A 20,849-nucleotide genomic window follows, 5' to 3' on the forward strand; every position below is an offset into this window, starting at 1 on the left:
CACAAATGACAGGTTTTCACAAGAGACCGAGATGTGAAGTTACGCATTGACTTTTATTCATGGTTTTCAATGTAGAGGAAACGGAAAAGCGCAAAAACGCTTTTGGATCCTTATTCTGGAAACTGGTATGGCAAGGTAACGCTATTGGACCTTTTTACTTTGTCAAATGATTTGTAGGCTCTCCTTCATGATGTCACTGTGTCTTAGGCAAAGAAATAATAATAAATAAAAATAAAAAACTTGTGGTTTCACATGCCGGAATCTTCACAGCACCAGTGAAAGGGGTCTACTTCAGATTCACTAGCTTTGGCCAAGGAGTAAACACCCTGACAGGCTAACACATGAAAAAAGGCCATGAGAATTAGCTACTAAATGAGGAACATGAGCCATGCTGGATATAGGCAATGTGGTGTATCAGCAAACTAAACTCTTCTCCTCCTTGTATGCAATCAAAAGTGTTGAGTGTTGATCTCATTTGCATACTCACGCTGTGTGTTGTCATACGCATGTTTACATATGTTGCTTACGTTCATGTTTATAAATGTAAGAGCGCCAAAGCTTCCTCTTTCCGGAATGTTAACCGATGCGAGCAGTCATGTGTATTTATTGATTACCAGAGACAGTTAGAAAGCATGGCTTCCACACCACCAACAAAAATAATACTTCTATCAATGTCCCCAAGCTCTCATCACTGAATCAAAGTTTTGTATCCTCCCTGCCACCCTTGCATGAGTCAGACATGCTTGTGTGAAACCTGTGGCTATTTTGCAATACAACTAGCCCTTCACTCCCCTTTCTAAGACGGACTCAGACCAAAAGATCAAAGTACACCATATTAAGTTATTAAACATTTATTGCGAATCAAATGAACAGCAGCCTTTCCAGAGTCTGGTTATGCATGGGTGGCAGCCCTCCTCATAGGGACACTGCTAGCAGCTGAAACGCATGCACAGTTAGTACGCCCATGTAGCGCAACACATCCAAGACATTTTGAATTGCACACTTGGAGAATAGGACACTTCCCAGGTAAATCTTTCAGGTCCTGCGATTAGCCAGTGATCGTAAGCGGTCCAAGAACAGCCTTCTGGGTCAGCCCATGCGTCCCTGAGAATAAAAGGAAAATTAGATCCGAGGGTAGAGGCATCCAATTCAAGATAATAATTTCACTTGTTTTTCTTGCAGAAGACGTATATGAATACCTGATGCCACACCCCTTCTTTTCCTGGGCATGCAGCTGGAGTCACAGCAGCTACACAGGTTACTATGGGGGGGGTCATCAAGCAGCTCCCAGCTGAGAGAAGTTACAGTAACAGTTTCAGACAAACAGCACCCCTACTGGACAAGCCAATTAAAACATCCCTGGCTATAGCCCAGATGGGCCCCATGTAAGCCTCCATTGTTTACCCATGCTCCTTCACATAGTGACAGGCTTTCTTGCTTCTGTCCAGATCAGTGGGGTCCCAGGCCACAAGATGGCAGTGGATATAAACCTGTGGGATTGCAAGAGATTTGAGACACTAGAACTCATTCTATGGGCTACATGACACCATGCCAAAAGATAAGTTAACTAGGACATACTTCTTTTCCCTGGGAAAATTTAAAGGCTTGAAGAGATAGATGAATTTCAGCAGTTTCTTGTCTGGGCTGGAACTTTGAGTTTGTGGTCTTGCTATCCATGAGGCACCTGACAGAAATGTCAGTAAAGACTAAGATTAAATTAATCCACTCCTACTTGAAATAAAAAAATAAAAAAATAGCACTGTTCTATAGCCCCATTGTTAATCATGACCCAGGACAACATACCCCTTGTTGTTGATGAGAGGAAAGACCTGGCTGTCCAGGTGCAGCGCTGGTGTCGAGGCTGCCACACACTCCTCCAGGAGCAGCAGCAAGGGCTGATGGTGCTTCTGCTCCACTGCAGCCCAGATCGGGATCAGAGAACCCAGGAGGAAGGCACTGGACCGAGCTGGACCTGAGAAGTCATCTAGAGAACAGACAAAAGTTAAATCTTGTTACATCTACTCCAGGTTCACAGGTGGAAAAACCTACCATTCATGAGTCCCATGTGGAAGACCAGATCCCCTTGGCCATATGTATGAAACAGCACTGGGTTGAACGTGGGAGGGAGCCAGTCCAGAGTTCTGCACACATCACAAGGGAATAGGTTGTAATGGCAAACATCACAATGCTAGAAGCAGGTTGCATCACAGCTCCAATAGGGGCATTTCCTAACATAACAATTAACAAATCTGTATGACAACTCCCACTTGTTCACCTTTCATAGGCACAAACCACTGGGTGAGAAAAATCCTTGTGAGCTTTAACAGAAGCAGTCTTGTAGCTCAACACATTAATGTAAGTCAGCTGGTCCCCAGTCACCTTTAGAGGGGGGGGGGGTGGGGGGGAAGGCAGAGTCATACAGATATCAAGTCAAAAACTGTATTGCTCACAAACCATCCTATATCAAACCAGCACATGGAGTCTGCAACCATCAGTGCAACCCCTACCATTCTCCAGAATCCACAGTCACGGATATCTTCACGGAAGTCAGCCCGGCCATCAGAGAAGGTGGTGGGAGGACAGTGACCCAGTCGGAGGAGAGAGGTGTCAATCTGGGACCTGGCGTCCTTCCATGTCACAGAGACATAATCATGGCCACAGACATGATCATGGCCACAGACTACTTTGACATCTGCTAAAGGGTGGGAAGAATGTGAGGGCAGTCTTTTAGTAAAGCCTCAATGTGAAAAAGCCAAAAGTACTTAAGTGTAAGTAAGGATTAGGTACACTTTGCCATCAAGATCACAAACATCAGTTGTTACTAGCCTAAACACTTAATAGATTACAGACTGCTGTTAACACCTTACCTGCACTTACAGCAATGGCAATCACCATGCCCAGGATGATTGCACCTTGCCAAGAGAATCCCATCATGACTGAATACAAATGTTCAGTTACAGTAGTCTCCTCTAGCCTGTCTCCTCTAGCCTGTCACCAAGCAATTAATTTAATTACTGTCAGCTGTGATACAGATATGTGTTGTGTTAACAACCCTCAGCTGCAGAGAATCAATCCCTGATTTGAAAAGTTAGTATGAGGTCATCCCAGTCTCCAAAGCCATTAACAGACAATCCCCAAACCAAAAGATCAGTTGGTATTCATATTAATGCTAGCTGTGAATACTAGCTCTGATTTCTAATACCATAAGATTAAGAAAATGTATCTAAATCAAAGTGAGATATTAGTTTTCATCTGGAAAAAAAAGATATATTCTTATTTGTAATGGGAACCTTTACTTTACTTATAATCATGTCAGATTCTGACATCAAATCAGGCCAGAGATAGAATGGTGCATTTCCAAGGTATTTGAACTTAGCCAGGAGTGAAAAGGGGGTACTTCTAATTAAGAAGAGGCAGTTGTTGGCAAAGGAGGATTATTGATGTGTTATACAAAACATGAAATTGTATGGTCATATTTGAAGTCTTAATTTTCTTATTATAATTCAACAGTATTAGGTCAACTACACAAGATATATTCAAACAATCATAACTACCAGAATTTCACCTTTCAGCTGATTTATGTAGGTAGTCTCTAGGGGAGAGCTTATATCTGGATAATAGTATGACCTACAAGATGGCGCCGTGCGTGGCTGCTATTCTTCGAGCTTCTTACCAACATGGCAATTTTTTGCCTATTGTAATTTTGTGTTATTTTACCCTCTAAAGTGGCTAGCTACCTCAGTTATGGGATTTGATGACTACTTACCCCAAACCGGAGTATGTTTTTTTGCCTATTGTAATTTTGTGTTATTTTACTCAAGTGCCTTATTGTCTGCAAATGGCAAGATACTGCTAATTGTATCCTGTCTTATTTGACACTTGTTCTGTACTATTGTCACTTTCTTTTATTAGTCTTGAATTATGCCTATTGCTTCAATGTCAGGAACCAAAGCCTAATAATTTTACTCTGAAACTAGTATCTGCTAGTACTACACACATTTTACATTTAGGCAGACTTCAAAATCAATGTTGAACTTCACTAACAGCAGCTAAGTGAAAGTAAAGACCACCACAGCAAAAAATACAGTTACTGGTTTTATTGACGCCACACAATACAGAGTAGACGAAAGGTCACAAAGCCATATGGGTTTGGAGTAGTTGGTCCCATAGATGTCGCCACCTCAACACTGGTCAAATGCTGCCTCGCTCAGGCCTACACAGCAGGCAACTATGAAGAGTTGTAGGGCAGAACAGCAGCCTGCAGCTAGACCATCACACCGTCCAGCCAACTGAGAAACCAAACAAGAAAACACATGATTGAGCCATGGAACCTGCAGCGTTGACCATTACGGTTCATCTTCAGAACAAAAGCTGGTTAAAGTAGAAGCCGAACGTTAAATTGGTTTTACAAAGCTTAATATTATTACATTTTTCTTTTTAAAAACACCAACCTTGTTCTGCTGTAAGGGACTCCACTGATGTATTGTTGCCCCAGGTTTCAGAACTGTCCACAATGGTCAGTGGTCCAAGAACAGTATGTTGCACCAAGCCCTGAGGCTCTAAAAAGAAGCCAAATTCAGGCAATTATTAATCAGCTCAAATTTGACTTGGCCATTTTATAAAACCAAGTGACATGACATCCATTACCTGAATCCACTCCCCTCTTCCCCCGGGACTTGCACAAATTGGAGTCACAACAACTACAGAGGGCACTTTGAGACGGGTCATCCAGGAGCTCCCATCTATGAACAGAGGGTTATTTGGCTTAAAACTGAAATTAGTATGGTCCAGTATCAAATACAAGCGGATACTTCCTCATACAATGAGCCGGTCCTCCGATTTCTACCACCACTGGTGGACCAATATAAACGGTAGCTACTTACCCTCCATGCTCCTTGTCGTAATTGCAAGCCTTCTTGCCTTCATTAAGACGTTCAGGGTCCCATGCAACAAGCTTACAATGAATATACACCTGAAAAAGGGAGAAGCAGTCAAGACCAATCTTCAACACTCCACTTATACCCACAACTAGTGCTTTACTCACTTCCTCCCCCAGAGCCAACTTGAAGGCCTGCAGCTGGAGCACGATTGCAGAGGAATGGTACCTTGACAGGAACCTGGTGTCGGACTTCTTACCATCTACAAGACAACTGCAAAGATGCCACATTATCTAAAGCTCCAGACCAGCATCTCAATTAACCAATAAGGACCAGTTGCAGATTTTACTTCACATTTAGAAAAATGTTCACTCCACACTTTTGGATTTTAGAATGAGGAGATGACAAGAGCCAACATGTTCAAAATAACTATTTGAAAGATTGATTCTATGCAATTGTCATTGTAGTGTCATACAAGTACAGAAACAACGAAACACATTCAGCATCTGGCCAGCAATAGTACAAAAGCCATAACTATTTGAAACATACCCCTTGTTGAGGATTATAGGATAGACTTGGCTATCCAACTGCAGTTCAGGTGTCGTGGCTGCCACACACTCCTCCAAGAGCAGCAGCAACGGCTGATGGAACTTCTGCTCCACCGCCGCCCAGATTGGGATGAGAGAACCCAGGGGGAAGACTGTGGTCCTGGCTATAGCGGTTAGGTCTTCTACAGGCAATATTAACACAGAATATTCAGAGCTGCTGTGTACATTCACCACAGGTTTCAGCAATATTTTACCATTTCTCTGCTAGGTATAGGAACTCACCATTGAGGATTGCCATGTGGAAGTTCAATGCTCCATAAGCCTCAGTAGTAGCAGAGCCAGGGTTAAGAAACTGAGGGGTCCAGCCCGGTGGTCTACATTGAAGGGGGGAAAACTGGGTTGACATTGCTGCAAAGTGTATTCCCGTTTCCCAATCCCAACACCATAGCTAGGTTTGACTGTCTCCTGTAGATCTTTACCTTTTGTAAACACACGTAATTGGATATGTAAATGTAGCAGGTTTTAGGGCCTTAGCATATCGCCTGAACGTCAGTTCGTTCTTGTAGATAACTTTCTTTGCAGTCATCTGGGGGAATCAGGAGACATTGGTCATTCACAGAGACAGAATGATTGACATTGAGTCAATGCTTTGAATAGAATAAATGATTACCACTCTTTTGAACTTGCAGCTATCGAATTTGGCATGAAACAACACTTCCCCTTGTCCGTTTGGCAAAACAGAAAACTTGGAAGGAAAGCAGTCCCCGAGGAAAAGACGAGGCGCATAAGTGATAAACTCTGGACTGAGGGTCCAGTTCACTTTGACTGAGTTCTTCCCACACTCCACTTCAATATCTGAAAATGAAATCAAAACATTCAAATCGCTTCAGAAAACAACATTATGTCACACAAACAGTATATATATACTTATACATATTTTGGCATATGGTACCTCTGTATGCCCCAGTTGCTCCTTTGTATGCCCCAATTGCTGCTACAACAGCCAAGATGATTATACACTGCCAGATGAGAGCCATCATGCCTGAATGAACCAGTAGTGGCCAGGAACTGACATTTTATGGACCAATATGTTTGTAATCAGATAAATGATGGACACCTGAGTGAATCAATTAGGTCAGGTGAAGGAACAGGTTTCCCAAATACAGACTATGGAAAAATTCCAATTTAAGATGCATTTTAGTCTAGGATTAGACTTAATAATAGGTTGGGGAAACCAGGTCGATATATGTTTGGGGTTTTTCATGTGATCGCAAGACAAGATAACATTTTTTTAACGCTTTCAAAATAAATCAATTAAATAAATTATAATAATCCGACACAGACCACTGGCCGGTGTGCCATTTATTAAATAAATTTAAAAAGGCCATTGCCAATTTTATCGAAGCGGAACCAATATCACAAAACACAATATTCGAAATCTTTAGTGATACACACAGGAAGTGGAATTGAATTGGACGGCTCGCGCATAGATATTTGGGCTCGCGACTGAAGGAGCTGAGATTGTTGACAACATTCTGAGGTCTCCGTTAGATCTTTGAACACGTTTGTTCTGTTAGGCGAGAGTCCAACATGCTGATCAAGGTCAAGGTAAGACAAGACATTTAATCAGAATACATGGCCAAACTAAATAGGCCAGACAAGCGAGACACCTAACAAACTTTTCTATAATAATAACAATAATATAATAATAACTTTATTTATATAGCACTTTACGTCAAAGTGATTTACAAGTACAATAGGTAAAAAAAATAAAAACAGCTATTTCAATTTAAAAACCACACAATTTCGCACCACAAATATAATAGGTAAAAACACAAATTTTAAACAAATTTAAAAACAACTATTTCTATTTAAAAACACACATAAATTACAACAGCACACAAAAAAAACAGCCTATCTTTATTGACTAACCATACGCAGCCTTGAGCACTCTTTTCGGAGATGAATTTGGCGCCCTTCCTAAATACGGACAGCACTCCTAATGACATTGATGTAACGTTAGGCAGCTAACATGTTTGCCAGCTTTGGCATCAATTGATAAATTCTGTCTCTTGTCTTGTGTTTCAGACTCTCACTGGTAAAGAAATAGAAATCGACATTGAGCCCATGGACAAGGTAGTGGAGAGAATCTGACTTATGTCCTTCACCGTGTTTTTATTTCATATCCTATTGCTCTGTTGATATTGTTTGTTGCTATGATGACAACCTTAGTTACCCGCCATGTCAGTGTTCTCTGTCTCTCACATGTATACATTCAGGTGGAGCGAATCAAAGAAAGAGTGGAGGAGAAAGAAGGGATTCCACCTCAGCAGCAAAGACTCATCTACAGTGGAAAACAGATGTGAGTGAGCAGCTTTACCATAGAATGTGGTCATGGAACATTCCCCTGGAATCAAATGGCTGCATTGAGTGTTCCCGAGTCACTCTTGGGGTTGAAAAAAATCCTGTAAGTTTGGGAAACTTTCTGCTAGTTTCCATATCGAAACTGGAAATTATCGGAAAGTTTCCCAAACTTACAGGGATTTTGTAACCCTGGTCACTCATACTTTCCTCTCTGCTTCATCTGTTGTCTTGGCTCATCTTTCCTGCTCCTGCTCCAATCCATGTTTCCCAGGAACGATGAGAAGACCGCTACAGACTACAAGATCCAGGGAGGTTCAGTTCTGCATCTGGTACTTGCGCTGCGAGGAGGGGTAACCAGCCGCTGTTCAAGCACACTCCTGACCTCCTAGTGGTCCCTCTGGCCTGTCTTGTGCCAACCTGAGAGATCCTGTCATCGTCACAGCATGTTGCAACGCAGAGCAGCAATTTGCCGGAATGCTGTGGCACCAAAACCCATTGCTTCTGAAGCAAACAATGGACTTTCTGCTATAATTCCTCTGTGTGAGTTGTTTTTTGTAACCACCTATGATTACGTTTCAAGAGTAAGTGGGCACACAGTTTACAAATGAGTGTGATTAACACTGGTTATTTTATAATAAAAGATGAAGTTGACTGTTTTTGCTGAAGTGCAAGTGGGGGCTACCGGTCGACACATGATTCAGGAAGTCACTGGTGAGGGTTTTGAAAACCTTTAATTACAAATGACACAAGACAGGATATTCAAAGGCAATGCACACAACAAACAGAAGTCTCTTTCCCTAACTCCCCATTTCTCCTTCTGGTTTATTTTTTCTCATGAGGGTAGAAGTGGTCACTGGTCATAGGGATTGTTTAGTACTAATTGCACTGTTGCCCATTGTCAAGAGTACAATTGGTGATATCCATGAACTAATCGATGTTGTGTCAGGAATGAGCAGTGTTATGACCCATGTATAGAGGATATTGACAGGTTACCAAATCACATATCGGCCCAGTTATACATCCTCTAATAGTAGCCTCCATTTGCAAGTGTTCATGTGCCATTTATTTGGTCTTCTTGTAACCCAGTCTTATCTAGTGTTGTGAAAATGAGTCATCTTTTGTGCTTTTCTTACCCAGTACAGGTAGTCAGTACCAGTATGAGTTAGTACCAGTATGAGTTAGTACCAGTATTCACCCTAAGATACCCATAGGTCTTTCAAACCACATCCTAGGCAGCCAACGCCTATATTTTCAAGAGAACGAGGCCACGAGTGGGAACACTGGTCCGCACAGCCTGACTGGTACTGACGCTTCACAAAGATAATAGTTTAGTTTAAACTTGGGGGGCGGGGGGGGTGGGCAGGGGGGTTTGAGGGTACACACACCATTCACAGATAAAACAGAACTCTCACCTCAAAATAAAGTCAATGTACATACAAGTTAACACAGCAGCTCAGGCCCAAAGGGGGCTGAGACAGTGACAGGCACAGGGGAAGAGAGAAGCAGCTGAGCGACGGAAAAGAGGTAGGGAGGAGAACAAGAGCACGACAATGGAAGGCATGTCATCCTGCCTCCCAGTTCTCTGCCCTTTCTCCTGAAGTGTGTACTGACTGGTTCACGTTGCCACATGGATTTAAAAGGCATGGGATTGGGTGCAGTCTCCCTTCCAACACTTACCATACACCAGTCCATTCCCTTTAAATCCATGTGGCGTAGTGGACAGGTGAATGATAACCCTTATGCACTTGATCTGAGAGGATTAGACAAGTGGAAGCCATACGGTAGTTACCTCACTTTTGCCCTCGGTATGGATAGGCAGCATGTTTGCCAGTACTGCTTACACCTATCCATCCGCTCAGATCTAAACAAGTGCCTCGGGAACTAGAGAGACAGAGGGCAGAGAATTGGAACGCAGCATGTAAGAGCAGATAAGGCGTAGTGTTGGAGAATGCTGCTGATCATGTGGCTCGTACTGACCAGTGGGAAGCCTAACAGTGGCTACGTGGGGGTGTGTGGCTGTGGGAGTGAAACGCTGTCTGTCTATCAAGTCACCCGCGTACAAGGCTGGATGGGCTAACACTGAGATGCAGGCTGCGTTCCCTGGCTGCTTACGTTGCAGTCTGGCTTCCCTGCCGTGTTAAACACTAAATGGGATCTCTGCCAATGCAGAAGTAGTGTTTAACATTGCAGGAACCCAATCAATGTGCGTAAATGATTTTAATCATCTGCACAACAATATAACAACAACAACAACATGTAGGCGCTTGAGAACGTGGCCATTCTCCTACTAGATGAGATGGTGTGCGGACAGTTCTCACTGCACAGTTCTCAGGACAGATCTTTCTTCTGATTGGACCACTGGCCTTGACAGGACATCTTCAGATTATTTGTTGACTGGTGTGTGACACACAGGTTAAGACAACCTGCAGCTTTGGAGACATACAGAGCACACTGAAGTCAGTTTGCATCCTCAGAAGTGCTGTTAAATTCCTGGTTATCCTATAGGGAAAACAAATGCCAGTTGTCCGAATGGGCACTGTTGAGAAGGTGTATAATGCTGCCAATGGCTTAGTTATGTTGATCCTGAAGGAACTAAAAAGGTCTCTAAGAGTTCATCTACACGAAGCCCTGCCAAACTGGGGGGAGGGGGAGAGTGGTGTCTCAGCCATTTGAGAAATAGAAGAGTTGGAGTCGTTTGAAAGATATCAGCTTGGATTGACAAGAGTATCAGGTCGCAGTGTAGGAATGATTGATTGACAGGGAGGATCCCTCTGTTTATGATCGACAGCTGTCGGGTAGAATGGATCCCCACTCCATGGCCTGGTCGGCTGTCGATCCTTCCATGTACATGGACTGATGTCAAATGTCAAGAGTTGATTGACAGGTTGAATTGATTGACATCTGTCAATGCCAGGCAGGGCTGGGGAAGGAGTCGATCTGCACGGTGTCCTGACAGAGGGAGCCTTCGCTGGTAAAGGACACACGGACCCTCATCTTCAGACTCACCTGAGGGGAAAAAGGAGTATTTCAAGTAAGTGTGTGTGAGGGGGACACTTAAGCGATGACCATGTAACCGCAGGGTCCCCGGTTTGATTCCGGCCGGGGACATATCCTGCATGTCATCCCTCCTCTCTCTCTCACCCATCCTTCCTGTCTAAATCTCTACTGTATCTGTCAATAAAATGAGTGGGACTGCCCCACTCATTTTATTGACAGATACAGTAGAGATTTATAAAATCTTAAATAACTTTAAAAAAAGTGTGTGTACGTGTGTGTGTGTGTGCGTGCGTGCGTGATTTACGGAGGGAAAGCTAATAGAAAACCCACCTTGGTTGGGTTGTTGAGGAGCACCGTCTGGGTCACCTGACCTGCTCCACGTGCAAGGATGACGTCACCGCTCGGAGCCTTCATCTGTAACTGGACACTCTGAGGGAGAGGGAGGTGAAGGCGGTTACATGATTGTCCATAGTCGTTACAGGGAAATGAAAATGTGTTCCTATGGGATGCAATAGAGCACTGTACAGTCATGCATCCAGGGGCTATGCTCAGAGATACTGTACACTGTAAACTAGCAACACAGAGAGAAAAAGGCAGAAACACACAGAGAGAGAGAGACCTTGGGTACAGCTGCTTGCAGGGTGAAGCTGCTGATGTCCCCCTCAGTGGAGTTGGTGGCGGTGAGGGTCACGGTCATCCCCGTGTCCGTCTGTTTGTCCGTCTGGAGTTTCAGAGTCACGCCGTTCTTCTCGTACACTGTAACACTTGGTGGCGGCGCTTTGGAGGAATACAGGAAACACGGGGGTCACATGGGGGCGATAGAACGGTACGCTACAATAACCACCAACGTCCTTTACATCCATCATGAAGTTCAGGTTTTGTACGTGCTGAAAACAGTAGATATCTAGATCCGTTTCCCGCCGGCTAAATCTCTCTCTCCACGAATCCTTTGCTCTCAAGGTTTCCCTTTCACTCCCCAACCCATCTCTCTCTCTATCTCCATCTGCTCTGTGTGTGTCTCACCAGGTGCGGGGTCCAGTCCTCCCAGCAGGTCCAGTAAGTCTCCCCCACTGGTGTTGCTGACAGAACCAGGAACCGTGCTGGACTGAGCCGGGCTTGACTGGAGAGGCTCATCAGAACCACCCAACAGGTCCAGCAGATCACACACCTTTCCAGTGAACAGGGGAGAAATGTGATACTTGATCAGACACTACGCTTGGGCAAGTCCACAAACATGCTAGTCCACTTTACACACTAAGCTGAAAAGTAGAAGGTGTCAGTTCACCATATTGTACCTTACTGACATAAATAGACCAAACTCGATACTCTGTTGTTATCATCATCATCATCATCATCACCACCACCACCACCACCTACCTGGTTAGCAGGCTCCTGGATTAACACTGCCTCCCCCTGGTTGAGTTTGGTTGGCTCAATATCTTTGATCGTCCCCCCTGATGACTCTCCGTTGGTATGACCCGGTGAGCTCTTGTCAATCACAGGCATCCTCTCCAGCACTGCTGCCCTGTGAGCACACAGAGAGAGAGAGAGAAAGAGAGAAGAGAGAGAGAGAGAGAGAGAGAGAGAGAGAGAGAGAGAGAGAGAGAGAGAGAGAGAGACACCCCCAGACACTTGTTTAGATCTGAGGTGATTGGACAGGTGTAACAGTAACGGTAAACATGCCACCGAGTCCACCAGTGGGCTCACATGAGCTAACTAGCACATTGTTTACACTGGTCTAATCCCATCAGATGCACACACGTGCTGTCGTACGTACCTCATGTGGTCATATTTCTTGAACAGAGCGTTGTACTCTACTGCCCTCTGCTGGAGCTCCACGTCGATGCAGCTGCCGTAGATGCTGACGATGCTCCTGATCCGACTGAGGGGACGAGAGATAGAGATGTGTGCGTGTACGTGTGTGTGTGTGTGTGTGTGTGTGGAGGGGGGGGGGGGGTCGGGGGAGGGAGAGAGAGAGAGAGAACAGCGGGTAAAGCAAAAGCTATTTTAGTATTCTCTGTATCAGCAATGCAGATTCTCACTGGCCCAAACACGAGGGGGGGGGGGGGGGGAACGACGACGGATAAAGCAGTCTTGTGGCTGTCGCAGTGAACCAGGGTGCTGTGTGAGAGGTGACGATGCTTACTCCACGTTGTTCGTTATGCGTGTGCTTAGTTTCATGGTCGCCGTGAGGGCGAAGCCCCTGGTTGCCGGCGCCGACATGTGCGACTGTAACACTGTTTCCAAGGCGTCCAGGACATCGTCTTCTGTCACCTACAGGGGGAGGACAAAACAGAAACTGTTGCATTATTGTCAATGGACATGAACCTTTTTTATCCAAAGCGACTGACATTACAGTGAATGCATTGCAGGGGGTTCAGTGTCTTTAAACAGTTTGTTGACGTCTCTCTCCTGGATGGAGAGAGGTGTGATGGGGGTGGGCTGTCTGGGTCCATTGTGTCAGGACTGGACCAGTAAGTTGTCTGTCGAATCTACAGTAAAAGTCATTCAGGTCATTTGCAAGTTTAAGGTCATCCATAGACATACGGTCCCAGCGGGAATCGAACCCACAACCTAAGCGTTGTTAACACCATACTCTACCAACTGAGCCACAGAGGACCCCTTCCATCCCTCTGTTATGTACCTGAACTGGTTCTGTCTCCTCACACTCTCCTCTCAGCAGCAGGTCGCCGTACTCCCCGATACACCAGCATGCCACCTGCACCAGGGGTTGCTGCAGAGACACAGAGAAACAACACACACTTATCCAAACACTGTTCCACAGCATACCTCAGAGCAGAGCAGAGCACAACACACACACACACACACACACACACACACACACACACACGCACACACACACGCACACCTGTGAGATGTCTGTGATGAGTGCTCTGTACAGCTTGTGGACCGTGTAGCAGTGGAGTTCTGTTGCCGTGGTGATGAGCTGGATCAGGTTGGGCACCGTCTCGTCCCTCACGTCGCCCCCTGCCTGACACAGAGGGAACTACAAGTCAAAACACAGGACAGTCTAGACAGTCGGGCCAACAGAGGCAGTGGCTGTGTGACCTACTTTTCACCCAGAGCTCTCGTGGGATTTATTCGTCCACAATAAGAAGGACACCGTTTATGGTGGGGCATTATGACAATAGCCGGTTCGCAGTCATAACAACAAGCAAAGGTAGCATCTCTGAAACCGGGTTATTGTGGTACAGTGGCAGTATTTACCGTGGTAAGGACATGCAGGATGGTGTCAATGTGCCAGCGCTGAGAGGGAGAATACCTGACAGAGACACAGAGACACACACACACTCAGTGGTGTTCAGGTGCTGCAGTTCAGATCTCACACACACGTACACGTAGGTACACATACTCACACACGCGCACACACACCCACACCCCTTGTTATACACAGGGAGGCTACAGGCCAGCATGTTCAGTGCCACAGCTCAGCCAGAAAGACAACGTGAGACTACACACAGACACTGAGCGAAACACACACACACACACACACGCACACACACACACACACACACAGAGAGAGAGAGGGGCTGCGGAACATTGAAACTGACACATAGTGAGATACCTAGAGCCATATTAACACACAGACAGAGAGACATGGAGACCCAGACAGGGAGGCAGATCCGGTCAAGGTAAGGCCCGTGACGGTACCTCTCGGCGGCGTTGAAGATGCCCGAGGTTGTGTGTTGTCTGAGCTCCGGAGGACAGCTGGAGAGGAAGAGGAGCAGCTCCTTCATCAGAGAGCGGATGTTGACAGCCGACACCAGGGCCAGAGACAGCTCCAACGCCCGTCTGAGGAACAGAGTGGAACATAATCAATGGTGGGTGGCTTCATCATCATCAACACCACCCTTGTGTCATTGTAACTCACTGACGGCCAACAAATGGCGAGCAGGAATACATTCTACAGTACTGGCAATGGTTATGGCATTGACTGTGTATCAGTGTTAATTTTGGTGGGTTTTTGGGGCGTTTAGTCTTGGTCTTTGGACAAAGACGCACATTGGTTTTGGTCACATTTAGTCATTTCTGTCCTTCTTGGGTTTGGTCTAGTTTCGGTTGATGAAGACTGAAGGCATTTTAGTGTGGTTGTCTACAAAAACTCCAAAACAGTTTAGTTTTCGTCGATGACTACGGCTAGTCTAAAATGTTTTGTAGAGTTTTTGTGGACTGAAACTGCAATGTTTTCAGTTTTCATCAACTCGAACTGGACTGGAACTAAGAAGGATGGAGGTGACTTGGTGTGACTAGAACTGGTGTGCATCTTCATCTAAACACCAAAGACTAAGTGACTAAAAAGCCTGGCAAAATGAACACTACAAAATGATACTACTTTTTTTTGACATACTACATGATCTTTAAAGAGGCCTTGGCTCTGGTAATACTGGTGCTGCTTTCCAGTATGCAGTTCATGTTACATTTACATTTTAGACATGTAGCAGACGCCTTTATCCAAAGCGACTTACAACAAGTACATGTGTCTAAGTAAGTGAATCATCTATCCATCAGTCATGATAAGTGAATAACCACCGTTTGACAGAAGCGTCCTGGTCCTTCAGGCAGTCCACTATGGTCCCCCTGTGGCGCTGCACGGCATTGTGGTCCGTCTGCACGATCTTCTGAAGTGAAGTCATGGAAATGTACCTGTACGGAAACAAAGAGTAGCTATTGTGTTTTGGGTGAGTGTGTGAGAACGTCGATAACAACTGAGGGAAGTGATTTCATTTCATGAGACACATTATCACTCAGTGTAACTCAACCCACGGTGATGGTTTACAGCGCAACATGTAATTCTACTATTCCTTCTCAACAGATGTCATGTCCAATTTTCACTCGCTGTCATATCAGAGGCATCCTGTTTCTGTGCTTAATCTGGGCGGGCATGACGACTCTACTCCAAAGCCCCAGTTGTTCTCTTTGAAAATCTTGTATCTCCCCAAATGATCAAGCAGAACAAGGTATTCAGCACAGATGCCATCTGTTCACAGCCAATCTAGGTTCCCTCCAGTGAGATGCGGCGAGCTTGTCCTTGTGTGTGACACTGAGATGGGGAGGGGGACGTAAAAGCTGGGACCAGACCAGACTAACCTGCTGGGCCAGACGGCCCCTATCGGGAGAGAGTTCCCTACAGACAACGGACACCTCAACGCTGACGGATAGTGAAAGAGGGCAGGGACAGATGTGTGTTAGCCCGGGAATGTTCTGCAAGCATGGCTGTGTCAACACACTCCCAACCTGTGAGACCTGAAGTTAAATGATTCCAGGAATAGACTTGTGCTTGTCTGTAGATTGATTGTAATGCAATGGTTGGTTTTTTCTGCGCCTGGGGCAACATGGGTAATGGAAACAGTGAAAGTGACCTGACAAGATGAGATAAGAGAGGGGAGAGGGGGGGGAGCGGGGGAGGGAATACCAACCGGATGTTCCTATCATTGTTCAGGAGAAACCTCCCCAGGATGTTCACAGCCAGGACCTGTCACACACACGCAAACACATGCACACACACACACACACACACACAAAATCATTCCTGAGGCTTGGGTCCAGCTCTGGATATATCTTTTGATGTAAAAAGCAACAATAACAAAACGGTATGTTCACAAGAAACTGTCCCTCACCCTCAAGCCACTTTCAGACTTGATGTCCATGACTGTGAGAACGGTTTCATACAACACAGCGCTGCCTGCAGTCTTACTGCTGTCTGTGTTTGTGGCCACCTGTCAATCATCCACAGACATAAACAATCATTAAAAAAACATAGGCTTTCCGCCTTAGTGAGTTATTAATGAACAAGCATTGACATGGACACGCAGTTATGGATGTGTGTCACACTGGATGTCTGTCTGTCTGTCTGTCTGTCTGTCTCATTACTGTACCTGGGCAAGAAGGTCATTCATGGCATCACTGGCTGCATCATTGTTGCGGCCCAAGATCCTCAGCAACCTGAGAATGCGCACCTACGGATGGAGGGAGTAAAAGAGGAGAGTGTCGGAGGGTCGGCTGGGTGTGGGTATGTTTTGGCAGTCGTAGAAAAGAGCATCTACCCATTCTACCGTATGTTGGTGTGCTGAACCCGACTGACCTGGAGGAAGGGGTCGCTGATCCCTGCCACGTTGTGTTCTGGAGAATAGCCCGACATCACCAGGCCTTTCATTATCTGCACCAACTCCGGGACCGCCTGGGTCGTGTGTACACATACACACACGTACACACACGTACACACACGTACACACACATACACACACGTACACACACGTACACACACGTACACACACGTACACACACGTACACACACACACACACACACACAGTGGAGGTGAGGCACAGGCAATAACCGAGGTGTAGCTATTTCAGTTTGCAATGTAATGATGTGATGTGATAGAGAGAGGGAGAGAGGGGATAGTATGAAAGTAAAGGTGTGTGTGTGTGTGTCTTACCTTACGGAACTGCTCCAGGGTCTCTTGATTCCGCTCACACAGCTCATTGATCAGAACCACAGCTCCATGTAACACACCTGCAGGTGAAACCAACATATTAGGACCGGAGAAGACGTTGACAAACCAGTAGATTCATGTGTAAAACATGCAGGGACGGTTTCACAGACAAGGCTTGAGAAGACTTCAGCCTAGTCCTGGACGAAATCACACCTTCAATGTAAAATCTCCACTGAAGACGCCTTTTTAGTCTAGGATTAGGCTCAAGCCTTTGTCTGTGGAACCGGCCCATCGCGAGACAAACTGACCGTGGTTCTTTTCGGAGAGCAGGGATCGAGCGGCAGGGGTGAACAGCTCCCCTAGTTCTGGTACTTTTCGCACTATGTGAACCGCACAAAGAGCTGCCTGGAAATGTCGACACACGCACACAATCATCATTATCGACACGATCAAACACGTCAACTATACAACACTGAGATCAGTACTACAGATGATTTAGCTGATGATTGCGATGCAGTCTGTGGCAGCTTAAAAGTTGGGTTTGTGGCCCTGCATAAAGAAGGTCTGCCGTGATGACGACACGGAGGAAGGCGCTCGGGTGCTGCGGGCGGCGGCGGTCACCTTCTTCTTGATGTAGGAGTTGGAGGCTCGGAGCAGGCGGTCGATCTCAGGGGCCAGGTCTCGACACATCTCAGCCGAGCCCATACAGGCCAGAGTACACAGAGCCAAGGACTGGACGTACTGGCTGCTGTGGGACAGGTCACTGGTACACACACACACATAGGGAGAGAGGGAAATGTACGTTTCAATCGATATAGATGGGATATATCCATAGAGATTGAACAGTTGTTCAGTGGCTATGGTTCCGTCTGACTGTCTGTCTGTCTGTCTGACAGTTCTGTCTACCTACCTGATGGTGTCAGGGTTCTGTCTGTCTGACAGTTCCGTCTGTCTGAGAATGTCCATCTACCTGATTGTCTCAAGAGTTCCGTCTGCAAGCCTGTCTCAGGCTGCGTTCGTAAATTCACTCTGGAGTGCTCTGATCAGCGCTCGTGGAATGCCTCTCGTCCAATCGAATTACTTGAAGCCAGTGACGTTGAACCCAGTGCGCGCTCCGGCGCTCTCGGAGCGAATTTACGAACGCAGCCTCACAGTGTTCTGTTTGTGTGATTGTCTCAAAGTTCCGACTGTCTGAGAGTTCTGTCTGTCTGATCTGTCTCAGAATTCCATCTGAGTGTTTCGGAATTCCTTCTACCAGAATTCTGTCTACTGTCTGTCTTCTAATTCCTGTGTTTCTTACTTCTTGATGGAGTTGGTGATGAGCAGGCTGGCGTCCTGTTTCTCGTCTAGAAGCATCATGGCGCCCAGGTACCCGACGCGCTTCTCGTTGTACCGAGGACTGGCGATCAGACGCACACACTCCATCTGAGAAAGACAGGATAGAGAGAGCTGGGGTTCAGGCTTTACAATACAAACCTCTTCTCTGGAAATACGATTCGGGGGGAAGAATCTAAAAATACCGTACTCATTCCCTAACGTCCTGGAGGCGTTGTGCATCGTTACCTGTCCAAAGTGGGCGGGGTAACCCAGCATGTGCACATACAGCAGCTTGGCCAGGTTGTGCGAGCGTCCCCCGTTGTCAGCCTGTCTGAACTGCGCCCGGATGGCAGCACACTCCCTTTGGATCACGCCACGCTCCTCGCCCTGTGTACGGGCCCCCCTGATCACCCTGATCATCTCCTGCAGACGCACTGACGGAGACATGGCTCTGTGTGTGTGTGTGTGTGTGTGTGTGTGTGTGTGTGAGAGTGTGTGTGTGTGTGTGTGTGTGTGTGTGTGTGAGAGTGTGTGAGTGTGTGTGTGTGTGTGTGAGAGTGTGTGAGTGTGTGTGTGAGAGAGAGAGAGAGAGAGAGAGAGAGAGAGAGAGAGAGAGAGAGAGAGAGATGGGTGAAACGTATGTGCATGACATACAATAACTCCTCTTAAATCGCCAATTGTATCAGACCAAATAGGAAAAACGGTTCCAATTCCGCATTCAAACGGTTCCGTGTGATAGTGGATGAGACCGCTGAGCCTAATAATAAGATATTCATCAGCTCCCGTAATAGACTTAGAGCATTTCCCCTGTATGCCATCTGATCCATATGCACTATTCCGAAGTACAGGTGTGGTTAAATGAACGATCCAGCTGAGAACGTCTGCTTTGGAAGTTGTTCAGTCATTCACTTAACATGGAAGGTAAAACTACAAACGGAAACCAGTGCAAATTACTACAAAACTGACAGCATGCATATTAGCTTAACTACATATAAGACTGATGATGACAGCAACTCACTTCAATACATGCAATAAACTAGCATAGCTAGCTAGCCACAGGACATGATGTTATTATTATTATATGATGTTGTGCAAAACAGCGACAGGCAGTTCTCCTCCACCCTAAAAGTGCACCAATATTACAACTCACACGTCACGATTAATCAATCGTTGTCGCGCGTGCATTCGGCGGAAATTGTATGCATCGGATTACACGCGAGCTAATCGAGCTAGGCATTCTTTTCCCTCGATGTTGCATTGTTGGTCTTACCTTCGGGAAGTGGAAAAAAAACAACGCACCTAAAAATATACGATCGCCCGTTTCTTGTTTCAATAAACGATCATGCATTCAACTCTCCTCGATTTCAGTGCACCACTACTAAAGCTACTCGGCGACTGTCGGTTGGCTAAACGCCTCTCTACTGTAATCTGCTGTCCTTTCCTTTCCCCCTGAGCTTGGTGGACCATTACAGCAGCATCACTTCCTGCCATCTGATCTCTGACTGTGCATGTGAACTCCACCCCCCTGCATGATAACTGTACGGTACGCCGAGGCCTCGGTGTCCTTGACAACAGGTGGATGAAAGATTAATGAGGGACCGGGTGCAATAAAAGTGGTGCATGGGTGGTTGGATCATCCGAAGAATTGCAGTGCACTGAAGGTCATAGGATTCTTAAATGTCACTTGTCTATTGCACTATTGAGGCTACCCTTTCACCATATTGTGTGTGTGTGTGTGTGTGTGTGTGTGTGTGTGTGTGTGTGTGTGTGTGTGTGTATTGCAGACCTGCTTCACTGACACCGCAGACCCAGTCCAATAACCAAGGTAGCCTGACCCTGTTCGTGAAGTCCGTGAAGGGTTTCCAGTCGGTACCGCCCGAGGTACCGCAGGGTTACCGGTTCCCGGGTTCCCGGTTCGATTCCGGCCGCCGCAGACATATCCCGCATGTCATCCCTCCTCTCTCTCTCTCTCACCCATCCTTCCTGTCATCCCTCCTCCCTCTCTCTCCCAGACGTGTGGTTCTGCCTGTTGTAACGTTGCTGTTCCCAGGGGAGAACCCTGCTGTACGCCCGCCGCTCACACAGGTTGCTGAAGGACCATTTACCTCTCTGTACCCCTAACTCCACCCACCTGGGCACCTGTTACCTCTCTGTACCCCCTAACTCCACCCACCTGGGCACCAGTTACCTCTCTGTACCCCTAACTCCACCCACCTGGGCACCTGTTACCCCTCTGTACCCCTAACTCCACCCACCTGGGCACCAGTTACCTCTCTGTACCCCTAACTCCA

The 20,849-nt window shown here is 46.2% G+C and overlaps 3 protein-coding genes across 3 annotated transcripts; 1 reads left to right on the plus strand and 2 right to left on the minus strand.

The window, feature by feature from the left end:
• Nucleotides 1-1,400: 1,400 nt before the first annotated feature.
• Nucleotides 1,401-5,723, minus strand: LOC308172038 (zona pellucida sperm-binding protein 3-like; the record flags this gene model as incomplete). The annotated part of the gene is made up of 7 exons (XM_080546948.1): nucleotides 1,401-1,490; nucleotides 1,830-1,984; nucleotides 4,648-4,742; nucleotides 4,884-4,972; nucleotides 5,045-5,150; nucleotides 5,427-5,607; nucleotides 5,708-5,723. 7 exons carry the CDS (start codon nucleotides 5,721-5,723, stop codon nucleotides 1,401-1,403), a joined length of 732 nt encoding a protein of 243 aa, XP_080403074.1.
• A 1,169-nt stretch (nucleotides 5,724-6,892) lies between these two features.
• Nucleotides 6,893-8,445, plus strand: nedd8l (NEDD8 ubiquitin like modifier, like). The gene is made up of 4 exons (XM_080546807.1): nucleotides 6,893-7,033; nucleotides 7,514-7,561; nucleotides 7,705-7,787; nucleotides 8,061-8,445. Exons 1-4 carry the CDS (start codon nucleotides 7,016-7,018, stop codon nucleotides 8,176-8,178), a joined length of 267 nt encoding a protein of 88 aa, XP_080402933.1. The 5' UTR covers nucleotides 6,893-7,015; the 3' UTR covers nucleotides 8,179-8,445.
• Nucleotides 8,446-8,510: 65 nt separating this feature from the next.
• ap1g2 (adaptor related protein complex 1 subunit gamma 2) lies at nucleotides 8,511-19,949 on the minus strand. The gene is made up of 22 exons (XM_080546773.1): nucleotides 19,829-19,949; nucleotides 18,805-19,009; nucleotides 18,542-18,666; nucleotides 17,863-18,004; nucleotides 17,550-17,646; nucleotides 17,245-17,321; nucleotides 16,890-16,985; nucleotides 16,684-16,764; nucleotides 16,426-16,524; nucleotides 16,225-16,280; nucleotides 15,338-15,451; nucleotides 14,459-14,599; nucleotides 14,015-14,069; nucleotides 13,656-13,778; nucleotides 13,431-13,520; nucleotides 12,933-13,060; nucleotides 12,564-12,668; nucleotides 12,164-12,311; nucleotides 11,810-11,954; nucleotides 11,406-11,563; nucleotides 11,117-11,215; nucleotides 8,511-10,795 (listed from the first exon to the last, which is right to left on the minus strand). Exons 2-22 carry the CDS (start codon nucleotides 19,003-19,005, stop codon nucleotides 10,694-10,696), a joined length of 2,382 nt encoding a protein of 793 aa, XP_080402899.1. The 5' UTR covers nucleotides 19,006-19,009; nucleotides 19,829-19,949; the 3' UTR covers nucleotides 8,511-10,693.
• Nucleotides 19,950-20,849: the final 900 nt, after the last annotated feature.

This window comes from Nansenia antarctica, assembly GCF_963989245.1.
Source record: "Nansenia antarctica genome assembly, chromosome: 16".
Classification (NCBI taxonomy): domain Eukaryota; kingdom Metazoa; phylum Chordata; class Actinopteri; order Argentiniformes; family Microstomatidae; genus Nansenia; species Nansenia antarctica.

Bases quoted from the DNA above. Each gene is read 5' to 3' on its own strand.
- ap1g2 (XM_080546773.1), bottom strand. From the start codon at position 19,005: ATGTCTCCGTCAGTGCGTCTGCAGGAGATGATCAGGGTGATCAGGGGG. The intron at 18,005-18,541 runs GTAAGAAACACA...TGTGTGTACCAG, and splicing joins ATCACCAACTCCATCAAGAA to TGACCTGTCCCACAGCAGCC. The intron at 15,452-16,224 runs GTTGGTATTCCC...GTTTCCGTACAG, and splicing joins AACAATGATAGGAACATCCG to GTACATTTCCATGACTTCAC.
- nedd8l (XM_080546807.1), top strand. The intron at 7,562-7,704 runs GTAGTGGAGAGA...GTATACATTCAG, and splicing joins ACATTGAGCCCATGGACAAG to GTGGAGCGAATCAAAGAAAG. The intron at 7,788-8,060 runs GTGAGTGAGCAG...CATGTTTCCCAG, and splicing joins ATCTACAGTGGAAAACAGAT to GAACGATGAGAAGACCGCTA.